General features: G+C 45.4%; 1 protein-coding gene across 1 annotated transcript in view; it reads left to right on the top strand.

Moving 5' to 3' along the window:
* Positions 1-3,444: 3,444 nt before the first annotated feature.
* Positions 3,445-23,024, top strand: part of pik3c2g (phosphatidylinositol-4-phosphate 3-kinase catalytic subunit type 2 gamma) — a gene marked incomplete at its 5' end in the record, with an annotated part of 50,367 nt that continues 30,787 nt past the window's right edge. Inside the window, 12 exons of the mRNA XM_079501210.1 lie at positions 3,445-3,522; positions 5,044-5,268; positions 8,902-8,987; positions 9,572-9,732; positions 11,726-11,840; positions 12,931-13,042; positions 15,961-16,031; positions 16,331-16,394; positions 19,060-19,185; positions 19,484-19,514; positions 21,635-21,818; positions 22,441-22,566. Coding sequence (XP_079357336.1) covers positions 3,445-3,522; positions 5,044-5,268; positions 8,902-8,987; positions 9,572-9,732; positions 11,726-11,840; positions 12,931-13,042; positions 15,961-16,031; positions 16,331-16,394; positions 19,060-19,185; positions 19,484-19,514; positions 21,635-21,818; positions 22,441-22,566 — 1,379 coding nt within the window. The remainder of the gene's footprint in view (positions 3,523-5,043; positions 5,269-8,901; positions 8,988-9,571; positions 9,733-11,725; positions 11,841-12,930; positions 13,043-15,960; positions 16,032-16,330; positions 16,395-19,059; positions 19,186-19,483; positions 19,515-21,634; positions 21,819-22,440; positions 22,567-23,024) is intronic.

The following is a 23,024-nucleotide window of genomic DNA, read 5'->3' as shown; positions in this document are numbered from 1 at the left end:
GGTGATAGAATACCCACACGAGTCAACTGTGCAAAGTATAAATATACAAGGCTGTATCACACGCCGTACCTTAGCCTGTGGCTTACGGGTGACAAGCCAGAAAATATTATATACCCGGTTACCCGTGTAATGTATATAATATACAATATATGCTATATCACACACCATATATTGGCCTAGCTTTAGCTCATATGGGTGACAGCACAGAAAGAGTTAAATGTACAGTTTCCATGTAAACACAATATGTGTAAATGAGTATAATATACAGTCACTTGTGCAATGTATAGTATAGAGAAACTGTATCACACCACTTAGTAGCCTTGGGCTTTACAGGGGCGACAGAATACAAATAACCAGTTGCTTGTGAACTTACAAATGTACGAAGCTTTATCACACACCGTGTGTTAGCCCTCGGCTTACACGGGCGTTTAGAAGCCATATAATATATACAGACACTTGTGTTAATATAGTATGTGGAAGACCTTATCACCCACCGTTTATTAGCCTTTGGCTTTATACGGAGGGACAAGACAGGACAAAATAACAGTACCTTGTTTAGTCACTGTAGTGATTGTGCAACTGAAATGTGAATTAGCACCGCAGCCAACTGAGCTTTAGAACTCAGCCGCATGTGTGCTTGGTGTACTGTGAACGGTCGATTTAATACCCGCGCTATTCTGATGGATTTAAATCACCACAGCTCCTCACGGAGAGCGAGTAACGAGGCGGGGGAAGCGGAGAACGCGTGGCGTCTCCTTCTTCCCCTGGGAGAAGAGTCACTAGCTGCCCAGCGGCCTAGCGAGACACGCTCCGCAGCAGTCTAGGGAAGGCGTCCGTTCCCGAAAGTAAGAGCCGGGAGGGACCGGCAACACAGACAGACAGTACAGTACAACGAAAGACAGCTAGTCAACAAGGGCAACCTCCTGACGCCGCGGCACGAGCGACCGTCTCGTGCCACCGTAGCACGGTGAAAGGGGGTGTTTAGCTTTAAACACACAGACAGACCCCGAGTCGAAAAGGCACAGCAGCCAATCGAGTCGGGGCGACAAGGAAGGCAACTCAGAGAGGGGCCAGCAAGCCGGCTACTCAGAGGGAGTTATACCTTCCTACGGTAAACAAATAGTCCTTACCAACCGACGACGCCGAGGAAAGAAAAGAGGTAGGGGAAATGACGTGCACGGGCAAAGTACCCTCGGAGGCAGTGCCTCACTCGCACGTCATTTTCCCGTGTCTTTTAGCACGGGATCATCGGTAAGTCCGCTCGATGCTCCGCCTGGCGGAGGAACTATCAATATTGGAGTGATCCAATATAGCGCTACATAACTGGGAGCCAGTGTAAAGAGGCTAAAACTGGAGTGATATGTTCTCTCATCTTAGTTTTAGTTACAAGTTGTAACTTGTTGTGACTTGTGAAGAATGCTGCAGCCAGAGTTGTAACTTACAACTCTGGCTGCAGCATTCTTCACAAGTTGTAACCAATTGTTTTCTTTGGCAGGCCAGAGAAACCAGAGGTAGAAAACAGAGGTAGTGAAACAGACAGAGAGAGGGAGGGAGGGAGAGAGAGAGAGAGACAGACAGACAGACAGACAGACAGGATGATGGGAAGTCATATATTTCAGGTCTAACAGGTTCCACAATGTCATTCGTTCAGTCAGTGTTCAGAACACAACATCAATCACAGACTGCCTGCCTCCCTGCCTGGTGAGTTCATATTTGCTTTACCTATGAATGGGAACAAAATATATTTTAAACCCATTAAGACCTGAGGGCCGGTTCTACAAAATGCCTTTGTCGTGTATTACTAAACCCAGTAAACTCACTAAACTAGAGAGAAATGAACTAGACTAAAGCAAACTGTAGAGTAGTGAAAAACCTTGTCCTCAGAGTATCAGAATCTCAGATGATCAGACGAAGAAACAGGCAGAGAGGTGAACTGAAGATCCCAGAGTTGACCATTTATTTCAGACCAAAGACACAGAGCTTCGCCGTGGGCCAGGCCAGCCCAGGAGAGCACACGGACTGCCTGACCGCTGGACGCGGCCAGTCTACTACTAACTTTAACATTGACAACATGACAAGATATATACGTTTACATTGAATTCTGGGTGTTGTTAAGATTTACATACTTAATCAACATATAGGAGATAACCAAGTGGTCTCTCAGAAACATCTTGAAGGTTTCTTGAGACAAAATAATGCAAAATTTCTCTCACACCTGGCACACAGCTTCAAACAGTAAAGCACAATGCCTGGCCACAGGGTACTTGGGCTGAGTGATTGCTCTCCAGACCAAGCTCTTCTGACTAGACAATGTGTCTCACTTAACCTGCATCAAATTAGCACAGTGACCAAAATGTATAGTCTAATTATTGACATAGAATATTGCAAATATTGGCTATGGACTATATTCACGAGACCACACCTTCTATCTAATCAGTAGTTCTCAAGCTTTTTCGTAATTCAAAATCATTCAACATTTTCAAGACACTTTCAGAACGTTTTTCAACTTTTTCCCCCAAAAATAGCAGATGTACAAGCTCGCAGCGTTTGCGCCGTGCTGTGAGCTTGTACATCTGCTATTTTTGAATAGCCAATGTATACAATCTAAAATGACAGAGAGAGACCAAATGGACCCTTACTGGTCTGTAACTCTGATAGTGTAACACATGGAACCCAATGGATCCTTTATATTGGTCTGAAACTCGGAGAGAGTATGGAACCAAACGGACCCTTACAGGTCTAACTGAGTGTGCACATGCGGAACCAAATGGACCCTTACTGGTCTGTAACTCTGGGTGAATTCCATTCCATTCCATAGTCTAGGTACATGTTTACACATGGCATACTGTATTGTATGATAGATGATGGTTTTATTGTTCCTTTGATCAATAAGCTCATAATAAATGTATGTGTAAAGTGTAATGTATGTGAGGGTTTAAATGAAAGCTTTGACATTTATTATTATTGTTCTTGAGTTTAATGTGTACACTGGAAACATGGAAGTGCCGTGCTCATGTTATGGTCATAGTGATACACACACACACACTCCCCCTACTTTCTAATTTGTCCGTCTCTCCCTCTCACACACACACACACACACACACACACACACACACACACACACACACACACACAGAGAGAGAGAGACAGACAGACAGACATGCACACGCCCCTGTTACCTTTTGAAAAGCAGTTAATAATTAGACCAACTGAAGTGAAATCCCGCAGTCTTCATGGTCAGAGAGCGTGTGGCAACGTAGCGACTGCAAGCTGAATGAAAACACAACTTTAACACCACAACATTCTCACTGCTTTTTAAAAAAAAATAGTGTAAGCCTACAACACAACACCACGGTGGACTGAGCCGGGTCCCTAGTGAGGAGAAGACACTAGTGGTGCCTGGAGTTTTAACCCCTTGCCACACACCTGACTGTACATGTCATGATGGACCCGCCCGGTGGACATTACGACCAGACGCTGGGCCGACCGGCCAGGCACAGCTTCCTGCATGATTACCTGGAGGTCAGTGCTGGACGAAAGTATACTTTGCTATATTTACTTTTAAAACCCATTTAGACCTGGGAACGATTCTACAAAAAGTCTTCTAACTCCTGACAGTTTCCTGAAAAACCTATGTTTCTATGTCAGTGATTTTCAAACTATTTCATGTCAAGGACCCACAGAATTATATGTATTTGGCCGCCGACTCCCAAAATATGTTGTTCCCCAGAAGCAAATATTCGAGGTGAACACATGCATAGAATGCAGTTCCTCAAGAAACTAGGGTGGCAGGTAAAACAAGAACGTAGAATCTGTCTAAAACAATATATCTAAATCAGTGGTTCCCAAACCTTTTAGCTCAAGCCCAAATTAGACGTTTTAGAATCAGACAAATTACTATTAGTAGTGAAAATAGACAATCTACAAGCTCACAACCATGTAGTCGCTTCGTGTGGAGAGCTAGTAGTTGAACATTTGTTTTCCAATTAATGGAAATTCTTAGAATTTGTATGTATTTATTTATTTACTTATTTTGAAAAGTCGTTGCATTTGTTTTTAATTATTGTTTTTCTTTTTTTAAAAGAACAATAATTAAAATGAAGGGATACTTAACTTTAATAACTTGTGATCCATAAAAATTGCTCCGCGACCCACCAATGGGTCCTGAGTGACCCAGCTTTTGGGAAGCAGTGATCTAAATAATATAGTGTACATTTGAAACTAGCAGGTAAACAATAAAACTCATTGTAACTCCAAACTCCATTTTAACCATGTCCTGACTGACTACCTGTCAGTGGGGAGTGTTGGCTGGGAGGAGGAGTAGGACTAAGGCCCTATACGTCCTCTCTGGGGGGGGGGGGGGGTGCTACCTGTCAGTGGGGAGTGTTGGCTGATGAATGAATATCAACATCCTAATACTGGGGGGTCAAATTATGACAGGCAATTCCTGCTGTCAAAATATGACCCCCCAGTCAAAAAACACTTTGTTTGAAATAAACACTCATGCTTTCCAAGGTGTGATTTGGGGTCCTAAGGATGAATACAAAATGAATATCAACATCTTAAAACCTTGGCTCTGGCAACTGATATCGTCGTTCTAATGTGTGAGGGGGACGTTTTTCTGATAATAATTATACATAATTTAAAATAAAACAGTCACCAGAACCTATAGGACATGTGTTTTCAATTAATCTAAACGCTTAAAATGAAGTTACAATGGGAAGGGTCTGATCAAATGTAGCCTATCTCAAATTTCTGAATACTTGAGCAATTGTCTGAGGTTGAACACAAGAGACAGAGACTTTATATAAAGTTTATATACTTCAGATATTTGAAAATAGCCGAGGTTGTCGATCTGCTACTTTCCAAAGATTTCTATACATTTAGACAATTTGTGAAATGGGAGGTGGGGCATTCTGCCTAACGAATACTTTTCATTTTGGTACTTCTACTTGGGTGCATTCTGAATACCAGACTTTTATAGTAGTATCTACCTTGTGGTATTGATACTTCTACTTAAGTAAAAAACACTTGTTGCCAAAGGTGTTCAGTGAAGACGAGGGTGTGTACGAGTCCTTGGGTGATTTGAACCAACAACAGCGGACCGATGAGCCCAACGGTGCCGCACAACAACAACCCAACCGGTCCGGCAACCTTCCCCCTCCCGTCCCGCCCCGGACGCGGCCCCCCCTCATCTCCCATTTCAGCTGTGACCTCACGGTGCCGGTGAACAAACTGAACCGAAGCAACACTGTAGTCGGCGGTCAGGTGAGTGTCAGTGTTACTTTTGTCGACTGACTAAGCCCCTTATCCCTAAACTTCTTTGCCTTTTTTTTTTTTTTTTTTTTTACTATTTTGCAAAACATTTTTGAATAGTTCAAATGGCCAGTCTACAAGCTCACAACGTGTCAATGTATAGTTGAACTATTCAAAAATGTTTTTCAAAATAGTAAAAAAAAAAAGGCAAAGAAGTTTAGGGATAAGGGGTTTAGCGGTGACGGAAATGGAGCCCCTTATCCCCTCATCTGGTCCATGGTCTGCCAGGGGGTCTCCTCCCAGCGAGGACCTCCCTATAGGGAGACACATGGGAGGCATCTGTACTAGATACCCTAATGCTGCCTCCTATCCAAATCAAAGAGCTGCGGCTCTACTCCGAGTCTCTCACGGATGACTGAACTTCTCACCCTATCTCTATTAGGGAGAGAAAACCCATTCCGGACGCTTTATATATCCGCAAATGTTATTCTTTCGTTCATACAGCTAAATATAAATTATTGGAAATTTCGCCAACAAATAAAAACGACTAAGATGTTAGAGAGAGAGAGAGAGAGAGTCGAGAGACTATAGTGGAGAAGAGATCCAGCAGAACTAAAGCCCTATAAACCACACCAAAGGGTCAAGGCGGTTTTAGCGTTGTCCTTGCGGTGTGATGTCCTGTTGCACGTTGACCCACGTTGACCCTAGTGATTCAACGCATGGACTTCAATGACCCTTTGGATGTTTTAATTGTGTTTGTGCTATACTTTAGTTATTGGAAAATAGCAGATCTACAAGCTCATAGGAGAGCTTGTAGGTCTGCTATTTTTGAAAAATCGTGAAAATGTAGTGCAAATCTTTGAATATACTGTATATTCTTTCAGAGCGAACGTTTTTAACTCAAATCTTTGCTTCTGGTGAGGTCCTTGGAACAACATATTTTCAGATGGGGGTCGGCGGCCGATTACATATATTTTTGGGGGTCCTTGACATGAAAATGTATGAAAACTGTCAGGATTTAGAAGGCATTTGTAGAATCGTCCTCAGGTCGAAATGGGTTAAGACATAATTTTAAATGCTTATAGTTGCGCTCGGGTGTTGCGCTCTGAAAGTAGCAGATCTACAAGCTCACAGTAGATCGGCTATTTTCAGCCTGCAACCAAGTGTAAATCCAGTCCTCAACGAACGAACGGCACCATCGAGGCGACACAATGAACTGTAGCTTTAGTTTTGCTGTCAAAATTAACACTAGTGGGATCCACAACCAGAGGAAGATCCAACATTGAGGAACCAGAATCAGTCATTTTTTTGGGAACCGTTTACGGAACCTTTATTTATTAATTTTTATTATTATTATTAAAAAATATATATCACATTGTCATAGCTAACGTGGACTTCACATCTGCTATACAACAGTGTATAGCAGATGTGAGGAAAACTACATGGAAACTAAATAAAAACTAAGCTATTATGACAAACTATAAGACTAAATATACTGACAATTTCGTCAACATATAAAAACTATATAAAAAAATGTTAGGAAGGAACTAGTGGACAAGAGATCCAGCATACGTCATTTTACACTTGGTTGCATGCTGAAAAAAAATAATATATATATATATGCTATTTTCAGCGAGTGTAAAATCAGTCATTACGATGGCATCAAGGCCCGCCGAAATACATTTTAGTCGACTAAATCAACTGTAGATTTAGTCGACTAAAATCTCATGATATTTAGTCGACTGAAACTAAACTAACACTAAGACATTCCAGGTGACTAAAATGTGACTAAAACTAAATTAAAACTATTCGAGAGACTACGACTCAAACTAAAATCAAAGTTTGCTGCCAAAAGCAACACTGCTGCCGACTCCCACCGGGGTGGACGTCGAGCCTTCGTCCTATACTCCTCCTCGCGCCCAACACTCCCCGTGGACGTCGAGCCTTCGTCCTATACTCCTCCTCGCGCCCAACACTCCCACCGGGGTGGACGTCGAGCCTTCGTCCTATACTCCTCCTCGCGCCCAACACTCCCCGTGGACGTGGAGCCTTCGTCCTGTACTCCTCCTCGCACCCAACACTCCCCGTACCGCTCACAGGCTCCCACCGGGGTAGACGTGGAGCCTTCGTCCTGTACTCCTCCTCGCTCCCAACACTCCCACCGGGGTGGACGTGGAGCCTTGGTCCTGTACTCCTCCTCGCGCCCAACACTCCCACCGGGGTGGACGTGGAGCCTTGGTCCTGTACTCCTCCTCGCGCCCAACACTCCCACCGGGGTGGACGTGGAGCCTTGGTCCTGTACTCCTCCTCGCGCCCAACACTCCCACCGGGGTGGACGTGGAGCCTTCGTCCTATACTCCTCCTCGCGCCCAACACTCCCACCGGGGTGGACGTCGAGCCTTCGTCCTGTACTCCTCCTCGCGCCCAACACTCCCACCGGGGTGGACGTCGAGCCTTCGTCCTATACTCCTCCTCGCGCCCAACACTCCCCGTAGACGTCGAGCCTTCGTCCTATACTCCTCCTCGCGCCCAACACTCCCACCGGGGTGGACGTCGATCCTTCGTCCTGTACTCCTTCTCACGCCCAACACTCCCACCGGGGTGGACGTGGAGCCTTCGTCCTATACTCCTCCTCGTGCCCAACACTCCCCGTGGACGTCGAGCCTTGGTCCTGTACTCCTCCTCGCGCCCAACACTCCCCGTGCCGCTCACAGGCTCCCACCGGGGTGGACGTCGAGCCTTCGTCCTGTACTCCTCCTCGTGCCCAACACTCCCCGTGGACGTCAAGCCTTGGTCCTGTACTCCTCCTCGCGCCCAACACTCCCACCGGGGTGGACGTCGAGCCTTGGTCCTGTACTCCTCCTCGCGCCCAACACTCCCACCGGGGTGGACGTCGAGCCTTCGTCCTATACTCCTCCTCGCGCCCAACACTCCCCGTGCCGCTCACAGGCTCCCACCGGGGTGGACGTCGAGCCTTCGTCCTATACTCCTCCTCGCGCCCAACACTCCCCGTGCCGCTCACAGGCTCCCACCGGGGTGGACGTCGAGCCTTCGTCCTGTACTCCTCCTCGCGCCCAACACTCCCACCGGGGTGGACGTCGAGCCTTGGTCCTATACTCCCCTCGCGCCCAACACTCCCCGTGGACGTCGAGCCTTCGTCCTATACTCCTCCTCGCGCCCAACACTCCCCGTACCTTCGTCCTATACTCCTCCTCGCGCCCAACACTCCCCGTGCCGCTCACAGGCTCCGCCCCATATAGTACTGTCACCAACGTGTTACCAATTCACCCTTTGTCAGCCTTCTGATTGGTCCCTGACTGACTAACCAGCAGGCTCTTTCTGCCTTGTTCCGCCCTGGTTCTGCCTTGTTTATGTTGAATTTGCTAAAACATCATTTTTGGAAAAAAACTAAAAACAAACATGATATGCCCTGCAGTCACCATGCTGCACCTGTGATGTTCCTTTTTACTGACACCAAGTTTAAAATAAGAATTGAGTGCACACAATATCAATATGAAGCAACTGGAAAAACACCTTATTTCAATATAGAGTATACAAAGAGTGAATTAAGGAAGTGAATTGGACCATCGATTGAAAACTTTATTAACACGATTAATTAACAGCACGCGGTGGTTTGATTGACAGGACGATGACTCGTGGAGCATAGACCTGGCCGATGCTCCTCAGGGCAGCACCAAAGACCTGACCTCCCTTTGCACCCTTACCTCCAGGTATACTGTCTGTCTGTCTGTCTGTCTGTCTGTCTGTCTGTCTGTCTGTCTGTCTGTCTGTCTGTCTGTCTGTCTGTCTGTCTGTCTGTCTGTCTGTCTGTCTGTCTATCTGCCTGCCTGTACTGCTGCAATTCGAAACTGGCCCCCGTAAAATCTGAATCCCCCCCCACCGCCCCCCGTCCTTTTCCCCTCACTGTATATGTTTCTTTTCCCTTTTTACCTCCATTATGATGAATTCCTGTACTGTTCTTTGTCTATATAGAAGTGTCTATTTGTACGTCTCTAAATGTTTTTGATGAATTGAACATGGTGGACCATGGTTGTAAACAAGTGTAATGCTTAATTGGGTCGTCCACTCACAGTTAACAGCCTTTGTATTGAGTTTGTGCTTGAAATGTACTGTAATTCTGCAAACTGTTAATACAATTTTCAATCAATCAATCAATCAAAGTACAGTAGGCATATGTATGCATGCATGTCTATCTGTCTGTTTAATTGTGTGTGTGTGTGTGTGTGTGTGTGTGTGTGCGTGTGCGTGTGCGTGTGCGTGTGTGTGTGCGTGTGCGTGTGTGCGCGTGTGCCAGGCTGGTCTCCAGTCTTCCTCACACAGACAGGTGTAATAATTCGGGGGTGGTGCGGAGTCGGATTCTGTCCATCCACCCTGACTTGCTGAAGAGAGCCCAGGCCACCATCACCGTGACGACTGACTGGGACACACACCCGCAGATCCCTTTCCCCACACCCTGTGAGACACGCACGCACGCACATGCACACACACACACACACACACACACACACACACACACACACACACACACACACACACACACACAATTCATCACGTTGATATGTACGATTGTCTAGATGGCGGTTGTAACTCTGACCTCAGAGACTCGGAGACAGGACTTTTGATCGGTCCATCTGGTCCATCTGCTAGGTGCCATCCATCCATCCATCCATCCATCCTTGGCTGTTTTTAAATGTGCTCTATAAATCTCAAGGTGTTCCCACTGCTTCCCAGGCCAGTGTGGAGATATGGGGCTCCAATTTTGTTTCCGACTTTACTCGCAGCGTGGCCCGCAATTCAGTCGCTGCCCGAAAATTACGAATATAGGAGCTTTCTCTGTCCCTTAATGGTATTTTCGTCTATAGCATCACCCGCTATCTTCTTTGCCGACACCGGTATTTGCGCCTAGAGGTGTGGTCATGGGCGTGTTGGCACGCTTTCCCCTAAATTGCTTTTTGGTCACACACATTTGGGAAAGCGATAGTGGCATTTAAAAGCACCCGTAAGCCGTGCCAAATTAGTTTGGTAAAGAGCGGCCACTGCGCGCTTCAATGGAGATGTCCAGGCACAGACTATAGTCAGGCTGCCTCATCTCTCCAATATTCATATTGCATCTCTTTGTTATTTTCCTATAATCAGCTGAAGTGAGTGCCTGCCACTTCCTTGTGTCCATTGTGTTTATATAATTGTATAGTCAAAGAAGTCATTTGTGCCAGCCTGCCAGCCATTGTGCGGCTTGTGCCACGTGCGCGATTCCATTTGCTCTTCAGTTCATCACCAGCGCAGCAAATGGTTTAATCCGACTTGCCGAACTTTCCTTTTCGCTTCATACCGTTCCGTAGAGACGATCTACACGCACAATCTACCAAATGAAAGCCCTAATTTCGTAGTTTACATAGAACTTTGAACATTTAAAAATGGGCTAGATTTGAGTGAGTTGTGACTCAATGAAAAGACGAGTGTTCTTTGCTCTTTGCGTGTGGAAAAAAAAAAGAACGACACGGAGGGGCGGGGGGTGCAGCAAGAGTGAGGCAGCAACGGGCTGAGGCTATGAAGCAATATAGCACTAACGGCCAACGCATAAGGGATCTCTTAAAGGCAATGGGACGTGGACTGGTGATTGGTCTAATTGTGTAACGCCCAAACCACACCTATGCATAATACAACGGGTAACGGAGGTGTTTAAGGGATTTAGACAGGTAACCAAAATACCAACTTTAGTGGGGGAACACCCTTTCCCCACTCCTAAATCCCCAAATAGTGGCTTTAGAAAGATGAACACCGCTAAACACCTTATCCCTAAACTTCTTTGCCTTTTTTACTATTTCGAAAAACATTTTTGAATAGTTCAACTAGCCAATCTACATTGACACGTTGTGAGCTTGTAGACTGGCCATTTTAACTATTCAAAAATGTTTTGCAAAATAGGCAAAAAAGGCAAAGAAGTTTAGGGATAAGGGGTTTAGCGGTGACGAAAATGGAGCCCATAATCCCCTCATCTGGTCCATGGTCTGCCAGGGGGTCTCCTCCCAGTGGGACGTGGGAAGGGAGACACATGGGAGGCATCTGTACTAGATACCCTAATGCTGCCTCCTATCCAAATCAAAGAGCTGCGGCTCGACTCCGAGTCTCTCACGGATGACTGAACTTCTCACCCTATTTCTATTAGGGAGAGGCCGGCCGTCTGAGAAAATTCAGACAGCCGCAAATGTTATTCTTTCGCTCCTCACACTTCATGACAATTAGGTGAGAGTAGGAAAAAAGATTGACCGGTATATCAAGAGCTTTGGCTTCTGGCTCAATTTTTCTTTTTGCGGTACAGTGACTGCAATCCCGCCGGTGTCTTCTTCTGGCTTATTCTTATTTTATTTGTTTTGTGATGTTTGACCTCTCTTCACTCAACTCTGACCTCAAAGCCTGAATGAGTCACCTTTGACCTTTTGACCTCCAGTGAACCAGACAGTGCGGAGCCTGATCGGGACCATATTCAGTCTGATGGACATGGATGTGGCCACCAGTGGGCGCTATGTCCTCAAACTGTGTGACTCCGAGGAGTTCCTGCACAAGTAAGTGTGTGTGTGTGTGTGTGTGTGTGTGTGTGTGTGTGTGTGTGTGTGTGTGTGTGTGTGTGTGTGTGTGTGTGTGTGTGTGTGTGTGTGTGTGTGTGTGTGTGTGTGTGTGTGTGTGTGTAATTAATGCACTTGTGAGGGTCAATATTCCCCACAAGTATAGTATAATTAGAGTAATAGACATTGTGAGGATCATTTTCTTGCTCCTCACAGCCTAAATTGTTGTTTTAATGGTTACAAAAAACATGTTTAAAGATTCAGGTTGGTTGAGGTTAGTCTTAGGATCAGTGGTTATATTATTTTCTGTACCACGGAACGTCACGCGCACGCACGCACACACACGTACGCACGTGCACTCTTGCGTGCCTACATGTGCACATCGCACAGAACAGCTGATATAGGCTAAGCCTAAATTATTAAATCGTGGATGAGTTGTTGTTTTTTTTAGACACACAAACACAAAAGTAGACTTAAAAATAACCAGACAAACGTATTTACTGTGCTCGTGTGCTGCTTAGCGAAACTAAAACGTTTGCTTTGGGACGAATGAATCTGTTCTTTGATGATGGAGGAACACAAGCAGTTAGCCTACTGGAGCCATACTGCTGTGCTATGTTGCTTACCGTGTATGAGAGTGCGCTCAGGTAACAGCTGTTGTTATGCATAGTAGTAGCCTTGAATTCGGCACAGTGCTTGACACAGTGTGAAAACAGGGGGGGTTTTCACAATGTGAAATCAAGACGCACCAAGTGCGTCTTGATTTGATTTGATTTGATTTATTTAGAAAAGCAATCATTCATAATTCATTTTAATCAGCGATTCAAAGATTTCACAGTGAAGTCCTTATTTCCACTGATTGACAGATTGGATGTCAGTTTAACACTGGTTTCCAGGCTGTTCCACTGTGTGGCTCCTATGTAAATGAATGAGCCTTTGCCCACGTTACTTTTTAAAGCAGGGAGCACCACATCTGCAATACTGGCTCTGGTGAGATGGTTGTGTACCTCGTTTACCTGCCTGAAACATGTTCTTAAAACTGTTGGGACCTCTCCGTATTTAATTTTATGGGTTGGTGTTTATTTTACAGTGATGAACAGCTGGGTTTGCACGAGAGCGTTCGGACGTACCACAAGTTCAACATGGTCATCCCCGTTCGCCTGCTGCACGAGGACCGACTTCGACACACGCTGCACAGAGATGTAAGTCACTGATGATGTCACTGATAATGTAATTTCAAACGCGACCTGTCGATCGTTCGCCAGCACCGCTCTCTCCGACAAGCTCCTTCCTGTAGTGTACACGGTCAAATATTATTATTACTTGTGCGAGCAGAGCGTGCAAGTAATAACAGTACTGGCGCCCTGATTGGTGTTGATGACACCCTCGACCAATCAGAGCGCTGCGTGCGTACGTCGGTGACACCCTCGGCCAATCAGGGATTTTATAGAGGGAGGCACAGTAAGTTGACAAGAGTCAAAGATAAGTTGTGTCATTTGGTTCCATGTGTACACTCACTCACTAGCCTGGGATCATTAACAATTTTCAGTTTGTGATCCGGTCTGGAGTGGAAATAATGTTACGTCATCGGGCGGCTGGAACGATTATGACCGGAACCTCCATTGCCGTGCACCTACAAAATGATTCCTTGGTACCTAAAGGTGCTATCTACGTACATGTTCCTTGGTACCTAAAGGTGCTATCTACGTACATGTTCCTTGGTACCTAAAGGTGCTATCTACGTACATGTTCGCAGACAACCGTATAAAGCGGCGACCGTCAATTACCCTTTTAGCATTGCTCCGGTTACTATGGAGAGCCTCCGTCCCCACCAGCTATGGGATTTTTAAATCCATCTTCATTGAGCCTCCATTTATAACAGGATTTTCAAAGCGCTGTATCTCTAGTCTAAAGCTTCGAGTGCTGTCCATGCACGTGAGCCGTCGCGCATCCCGACGATCGTAAATCATTTGTGAGTTTGTATCGCGTCGCTGAGCACATGTAACTGTTTGTAATGATAGCTGGTATGATAGGAGTATGAGCGGGTGGCATTCGTTAGGTGTGCTTATGCTACCACCTAGCGGCAGTAATTGATCTAATGACGCTCTAAAGGTTACTCACTTGCAGTCAGTCAGAGTTATAGATCCATAATAATAAAATAATAATAATCATATCCAGTAAGACGCCCTGAGGGTGAGAAGCGACCGAAAAGGTTGCGTGCACGCATCCGCCTGGGTGATAGCAGACTGCTGGGAGAGCGCTGGCGCTTTGGCATGGGGTGATCAGATCAACATATGGAATTAATTCTGTACTGGCCATATATGGATCGTGTCTTGAGTGTACAGGGTTTGATGAGGTCAGATCAACATATGGAATGTCAGAACTCAGCTCCATATATGGAGATCTAAGGGTGGCAGCGGGGGCAGTGTATTGAGTGTACAGGGTTTAATGCGGTCAGATCAACATATGGCATGTCAGAACAGGTCAGCTCCATATATATCAAGTGAGCACACCTCCACACATTGCGGGGCCAGGACTGTCTGATTCCCAGGCCGACTCGGCTTTGCTCCTTTTGGACCCCCAGTGGTCCCCTGACCCTACACTGAGAGACGGTGTTAACAGTGGTCCCCTGACCCTACACTGAGAGACGGTGTTAACAGTGGTCCCCTGACCCTACACTGAGAGACGGTGTTAACAGTGGTCCCCTGACCCTACACTGAGAGACGGTGTTAACAGTGGTCCCCTGACCCTACACTGAGAGACGGTGTTAACAGTGGTCCCCTGACCCTACACTGAGAGACGGTGTTAACAGTGGTCCCCTGACCCTACACTGAGAGACGGTGTTAACAGTGGTCCCCTACACTGAGAGACGGTGTTAACAGTGGTCCCCTACACTGAGAGACGGTGTTAACAGTGGTCCCCTGACCCTACACTGAGAGACGGTGTTAACAGTGGTCCCCTGACCCTACACTGAGAGACGGTGTTAACAGTGGTCCCCTGACCCTGAGAGACGGTGTTAACAGCGGTCCCCTGACGCTACACTGAGAGACGGTGTTAACAGTGGTCCCCTGACCCTGAGAGACGGTGTTAACAGTGGTCCCCTGACCCTGAGAGACGGTGTTAACAGTGGTCCCCTGACCCTACACTGAGAGACGGTGTTAACAGTGGTCCCCTGACCCTACACTGAGAGACGGTGTTAACAGTGGTCCCCTGACCCTACACTGAGAGACGGTGTTAACAGTGTCTGCAGGTCAAAGCTGATCTGTCGTTATCAGGGCTATAAAACTTTGCTCTGTTTACCAATGACGACATGATCGTTTGACAGCAATAAGGAAACATTCCTTGACTTTACCGTGTGTGTGTGTGTGTGTGTAGGACCATGAATCATGCACGCGCACACGCACGCGCACACACACACACACACACACACACACGTGCGTGTGCGTGTGCGCGTGCGCGCGTGCGCGCGTGCATGATTCGATCATGGTCCTACAGTACATGGGTGTGACCCAGGGAAGCACACTATTTTAGAAAGGTCTGAAAAACCAACATGGTTACACATATGAAATCAATTGTCAGTGAAGCAATTATCTGTTGTCTGTTGATCTAGCAGGGGATCAGATTGAGCTACTGAAGTGATCAAATGAATTGATCATAAACAACCATTATTATTTACTTACTTCTTCTTCTTAGTATTAGTATTATTATGTTTGTTGTGCATATAATCTTTCTCTCCAGAATACCTTTCAGTCTGACTGCTAATATTGATTCACTTCAGTGATGCTTGCGGAACTCTGCTAAATCACTGGTGTGCCAATAATCACGGTAAATCACACCCTCTCGTGTAATATGACTTAAATACAACCCTTGATACTGCCAAGCAGGGATGCATTGGGTACTAGTAGTAGTAGATAGTATTCCGGGGGAATCGAGCCACTGAGCCACTGAGCTGGTGTATTTCCCAGCGTACTGTGTGTGTTTTTTTCAGTACATATTAGACTTATCAAAGGCTTGTATGCCTTTGATCATAGAGCAGTAGTTTGACAGGAAATGGGGAGAGAGAGAGATGGGGAGGCTGTGACACGCAGCAAAAGTCATTAACATTGTGCTTTAATCCCAGGCAGAAGATGCGGCAGCTCCTTGTCATCTCTACCAGCTCCTGGGATCAGCCTGCGCCCTCAACGTCTCAAGGTGACACACCTCGTTTTAGAACATTATTGTTTTCATGGGAAACTATTTTTCATGAAAAGTTCACAACATGTCACGCTGTGGGGATTTTCTACTTTGCAATAGCCGAAGCAATTTATAGAATAGGTATGCTGTTCTGGCTGTCGTCCAGAATATATATATTTGATGGCTTTTCAGAGAGTAGTGCACACCTTCTTGCCTCTGTTAGCCTATTATAATTTGTCTGTGTCTGTCTCTCTGTCTGTGTCTGTGTCTCTCTCTGTCTCTCTGTGTCTCTCTCTCTCTCTCTCTCTCTCTCTCAGGTTGAGCATACAGGATGTTCTGAACAGCTACCGCAGAGAGGTTAAACAGCTCATGAGAAATAAGGTGAGTGAAAGCCAAGCAGCTCTGAATATGATGTCACTTCCTGTCATATCCTGTGGTAAAACCTTACACACCTGGGACTTTAGGAAAAAAAATAATAATAATGATTACAAAGTTAAAAATGTTATTTAGACTTATTACATGGCTTGGTTGAATGCTTGATTCTGATCGGTCAATCGCTTAATTCAGCGGTGAGTTATGTGTTGATAATGACAGCTCCGCTCTATAACAGACCTCTGCCTAATCAAACCCTCTGAGCACCAGCTGCACGGCTGCGCCCCCCTTGATTTACTGCTGTTTCCAACATGACAGCCATGTAAACACACACACACTAGTGATACACAATGCCATTTACAGCTAAACATTGCTCTCAAAATTGTTTTTGAAAACATTTGAGCGAGAAATAGACGAAGCAGTACCCAAAAATAGATTTGATCAACTCACTTCCTTGTTTTCCGACAGTGCTCCAGCCCTGCAGCTGGTCAGACGTATGTTAGGTAGCCATGTAATAAGCGGGATAATATCTGGCTAGGTGGTCATTGTCGGGATATAATTCACCTTCAGGGAGTTAAACTCCCTGTCGAGGCTGTCGGTGAATTATCTCCCGACAAGGACCACCTAGCCAGATATTATCCTTATACTTATATGCTACAGGTTCATTGTTTACCTGGCATCCTATAGGGCGTCCCGCCCCCCGCGAGCGGCCCGGAAGACAATTTGCAATTAATTTTTTCCATAACCGTTTCATAAAGTATTTATTTAAAGGCCTTTAAGCCCGGGGGCACGGTGGCACAGTTGGTAGTGCTGTCGCCTCACAGCTAGAAGGTCCTGGGTTCGATTCCTGCTCGGGACGCTGTGGGTGCTGGCGGCGTGTTTCCTCCTCCGCGTCATCAGTGCCCATACCCGAAGGCGGGGTTGGCGAAAGGGCCTTTCTGTGTGGAGTTTGCATGTTCTCCCTGTGTCCCCTAGGGTAGGTACCCTCACAAAAACATGCAGTAATCCTGGTCTCTAAACTGCCTCCCCCTGGCCAGCCGGGGCGCCTGATGGAGGGGAAAGGAACTGGTTGGAATAACGTGTTCCTTCCACGCGCTACGTCCAACCAGGGAAACTCCCCCCTGTCAGGTGTAAAGGAGCAACTTGGACACTCAGGCATGAAGGAAGCATGAGTTCAAGTCCGTTGCTCTCCCCATGTCCCCCATATATGGGGACTAGGTTGGCGGAGGGTGTGTAGAGCCCAGGATCACATTAGATAATTGACACAGGGGGTGAAAAATTTGTTACAAAATCGTGGGATAAAATAATATATATAAAATAAAATAAAAGGCCTTTAAGCCTCGGACAAAGCCAACTTTGATCATGACAACTCATGACAATAAACACAATATTTTGGGCCGAACAAATAATTAGAAAGAAGAAAAAAAGGGCAGGGTACAACACTTTTTTTTTTTGTTTTTTGTTTTTTCTAATTATATGTTTGGCCCCAAAAAGTATGTTTGCTCGTCGTCATGAAAGGGGGCGGGACTGCAACGCTCTGTATAGGTTCTATTTACATACTATTATGTTAGTGTATTGTTTAGGTTAGATCAGTGCTTTCCAAACGCTTCGGCTGAATCCTGGACCCAAACTAGTGAAAATAGCAGATCTACTACTGTAGCTCGCAACGTGTCACTTCTCTCTACTTCTCTACATTTAGGGAATTCATTTGAAAAAAGTTTGAATTCGTTTTAAACTCATGAAAATGTGTGATTTGTGTGGAACAAAGATTTAGACTGATGCTGGGTTAATTGTTTACGTGGTGTTGAGGCCACTACACTGTCTCTCTGCACAGGGACGTAGCTGACCATTTGGTTGCCCCACTCGTAGGATATTTGTGCTGCCCCCCCTCCCGACGAGAGCACTGCATTTCCTCATTCAGATCGGCTATTTTTGCTGTTTGTGAGGACGCACAAACGGCCGCTCCTTATTACGCAGCGGAGCCGCAGAGAAAATTGTTATTATGATGGTCTGCTTGGCACTTTTTGGCACATTTTGTTGCCCCCCCCCCGGCCTGCCTAATCGCAGTGCGTATTGCGCCTGTACGTAGCGACGGCACTGTCTCTGCATTCATATTGCATGTATATGTTTACCTGGATTATTGTAAGTCAGTCTGGATACGAACTTCGACTAAATGCACACATTGTATACATTGCGATAATGTTGTGGTGGACACGGGTTCACGTTAACATATTTAGACCTGAGGATGATTCTATAAATGCCTTCTAAATCATGACGGTTTTCTGAAAATCCCTGTGTTTCTATGTCAGTGGTTCTCAAACTAGTCAAAACTATGTCAAAAGAGCCCCAGAATTATCTGTAATTGGCCGCCGACCCGGGGGCCCCATCTGAAAATATGTTGTTCCAGGGAACCCCCCTCCGAAAGCAAATATTTGAGTTTAGAAAACGTTTGCTCTGAAAGAATATATATTCAAAGATTTGCACTGCATTTTCACGATTTAAAAAAATACCTACAAGCTCGCTATGAGCTATGAGCTATGAGCTATGAGCTATGAGCTTGTAGATCTGCTATTTTTGTAGATCTGCTATTTTTCAATAGCTAAAGTTTCAATAGCTCTCAAACACCAAAATGGGTTAATGACATGTTAGGGTTGTTTGTATTATTATTCTTCAGACGGGGATGAACATCAAGGTGCTCGTGGACCAGGTGCGGACCCTCAGCAGCCTGATCTGTGGGGTCTCCTCTCAGGAGCTGCAGGAAGCCATCGGCAAACTGAACCGAGTCAAACCCATCGCACTGGTAAGAACGCACACGTGACACACAGTGTTATTTACAGCTAAACAATTGCTCTCAAAAATGTTTTTGAAAATATGGGACACTACAGCAGTGTTTATCAGTGTGATATGAGCCACACCTGTGGTGTTGTTGTGTGATGATGTATGTTACTGTACCTCCTCATTCCATTGAAGCTGCTCTGTGTGTGTGTGTGTGTGTGTGTGTGTGTGTGTGTGTGTGTGTGTGTGTGTGTGTGTGTGTGTGTGTGTGTGTGTGCGTGTGCGTGCGTGCGTGTGCGTGCGTGCGTGTTATTTCCTCGTAGAGTCGTGAGGAGATGTGTGACTGTGAGACCGGTAAGTCTGTTGACATTTCATCTCCTGTATTATTATTATTATTATTATCACTCACAATGCAGATTTTCTCCCCCTTTTTGCGTAAAGAATTCCCCACAGTGATCAATGTATGATGATGTTTTGGATCTCCTCACCTTTTCTGTCAATTAATTTATATATAATTCCCCTCATATTATTTCCCTCGTCTCTGCTGACCCCTACTGGTGTGTTTGTGAGGTACACAGGGGGAACTAGCATCATGAAGACACACTGGTTCAGTGCATAAACTACTACTACTGCAGGCTAGAACAGACAAACAGTATATATTATGTTTTTATTCATATTTGCGATGCGATGCGAGCAACCACACCAGTGTTGTTTTTGGCAGCAAATTTTGATTTTAGTTTTAGTCATAGTCTCTTGAATAGTTTTCATTTAGTTTTAGTCACATTTTAGTCACCTGGAATGGTTTAGTCTGGTTTTAGTCGACTAAATCTGCAGTTGATTTAGTCGGACAAAATTTATTTTGGCGGGCCTTGATGCCGTCGTAAATAGACTATCTACAAGCCCACAATGTGTTGCGCTGCGACACGTTGTGAGCTTGTAGATCGGCTATTTTCAGCATGCAACTAATTGTAAAATTACTTATACTGGATCTCTTGTCCACTAGTCCCTTCCTAACATTTTAGTCTAGTTTTTTATTTGTTGACGAAATTGTCAGTATATATTTTTTTGTTGTCATCATAGCTTAGTTTTCATTTAGTTTCAGCCTTTGTTGATTAAGGAGTTCCTTTAAGATCCCAACTTCCTTGCATTTGGGTCCTACTTGAAAACCACCTCCTGACATGTGTAATTGATACAAAAATAAATAAGTCTCCAAAGCTGTCAGTATGAGACGGAATATTTGGCCTTACAACTCAGATATTCTCCGCGATATTTGGCCTTACAGCCCAGATATTCTCTGCAATATTTGGCCTTACAACCTAGATGTTCTCCGCAATATTTGGCCTTACAACCTAGATGTTCTCCGCAATATTTGGCCTTACAACTCAGAAATCGTTGTGACAGAGATTTAGACATCCCGGTTGGTCTCTCACCGGACACCACTGTGGCGGGTCCTAAACTATAGGACAACCAGCCCTAATTGAGTAGTGTTTTAAACTCCTTTAACCCATTTTGACCTGGGAACGATTCTACAAATGTCTTCTAAGTTTTTCAGTTTTTGGAAAAACCCTATGTTCTCAACATTTTCATGTCAAGGAACCCCAAAAATATATGTAATTGGCCGCCGACCCCCATCTGAAAATATGTTGTTCCAGGGATCCCCCAGAAGCAACGTTTTGAGTTTAAAAACGTTCGCTATGAACGAATATTCAAAGATTTGCACCACAAGCTCGTAGTGCCGCGCTATGAGCTTGTAGATCTGCTATTTTCCAATAGCTAAAGTACAACATAATGCTTAAAACACCAAATGGGGTTCCCGCCCAGAATGGTTTTAAAGACATGGTGGGAAAGGTGAGAGCAGTCAGTCATTATGTTTATATGGCCTTACTGACACATCGGTCACATCTCTGCTGCTCTCACTATCCTGCTGATGCCCTCTGTGTGTGTGTGGTAGCCATGGTGATGACCTTTGCCCTCTGTGTGTGTGGTAGCCATAGACTAGGCTAGATGGCTCAAGGCGGAGTCTCTGACGTAGTTCACCCGGCGGCCATCTTGCTTCGGGACTACAGTACAGTATGTTCAATGGCAGCTCAAACAAAAACATCAAACGTCATAACTCGCTCAAATCTTAACGGGTTGGTTTATTACAAACGTTGTCAACGTGGCTATGATTCAGGACGCTTATCTGTTTCATTTTGTTTTTCATATGAACGTCGTATAAAAGCATATAAGTATGCGGACGTCTCTGACGTTTATAACAAACCAAACCGCTTGAAAATCGCTTGAAAATTTGAGCAAGTTATGGTTATTTAAAAGAACATGCCCCATAGACACAATGTTATGCTGCCCCGAGGTAAGATGGCCGCCACGTAGCAACGGCGCTCTCCATTGGCCAGAGCGCGGGTGAGCCATCTAGCTATATATATATCAATGGTGGTAGCCACGGTGACGACCTTTGCCCTCTGTGTGCGCGGTAGCCATGGTGATGCTGCACCAGGCACTGACGAGGGTGCTGCAGGTCTTCTTCCACAACTTCCAGTCAGACTTCCGTTGTCAGGAGGTCATGCCCCGCCCACCCAGCCGCGACGCTCAACAGAGCCAGGATATCCTGCAATTCAACATCGCCACCCTGTACAAACTGCAGCCCATATGGATTATCAGGTATAACCAATTTGAAAAATTGCGAGAGGGCAACTTGTCTGGCCACGCGAGACTTAAGTTTGTAGTCTCGCGTTACCAGACTGTTGACTCTCGCAATTTCCAAATGCTTCCATCATACAGTCTGGACCAACGGAAGAGCTGTCATGCGTAAGCGATAAAGCAGAAGTGGAGCCTCCTCCCCGCTTCCGTTTCGTCTTTACAGTCGCACAAATTTATTCTAATATAAATAGAAATCATCTAAGCATATATAGCGTGTTGCTTAGCAGAAAAGAAAATACAAAAAATCATACTCCGATTCATACTCCTATTTTACCGCTGTAGTGCCGAAATGATTTCGGCTCGTCAGACATTTTCAGTAGCACCGAAGAGCCGACTTTAGGACGGTACCCGCCCCCCCGAACCTCAAATGACGTCACATTGTAGGCTCTACAGAGCTGAACCGACTTTTATTCTGCTCTAAAATAGGAGTATGAATCGCGCCTTACTCAGCTCATAGCTCATATAGTTCCAGACTCTATATAGCATTCGGAGATTGTGGAATAGTTGGCTGGCTACGCGAGACTACTTAAGTTTGTTGTTTTGACTATAACTTCTCCATTTCCCCGTGTGTTTTATTGTTTAGTTTTGACTACTTCTCCATCTACTGTGAGCTGTCGTTTGGCGGGAAGAAGATCAGCGACACAGCCGTTTCGGAGAACATCTGCAGCGCCCTGCAGTGGCAAGGCAACAAGATCCAGTGCGACCGCATGTAAGGACGGGATGGGCGGAGCCCCTCACAAATATTACCACCTCAATCAACCAGAGTATTGGACTCGAGTCATGATGACTCGACTCGAGTCCGACTCGAGTCATTGATTTGACGACTTGCAACTCGACTTGGACTTCAAGGGTAAAAACTTGAGACTCGACTTGACTTGGAAGACAATGACTCCAGACTCGACTCGACTTGAGACAAGCTGACTCGGACAACTTAGTCCTTTGCAAAGGATGCAAGGCGCATTTGCGCACCAAGAGCTGCGACAGTTATATGTAGAGAATCTGACAGGTATTCAAAAGGAACTCAAATATGATGTTATGTCCTGTAAGTAGACTTAGAAATAAAACTAGTGTTGACTAATCTTTACACGTGACTCTTATTTTGAAGAGGAAGTCAGAGCACAGGAAGTCTGTTTCAGTTGTAAACAAGCTACTATGACACTTTCCCAA

Source organism: Electrona antarctica, assembly GCF_951216825.1.
Source record: "Electrona antarctica genome assembly, chromosome: 5".
NCBI classification, from domain to species: Eukaryota; Metazoa; Chordata; class Actinopteri; order Myctophiformes; family Myctophidae; genus Electrona; species Electrona antarctica.
Note: the sequence above shows the minus strand (reverse complement) of the source record. Positions and strands in the feature narration are given on the sequence as shown.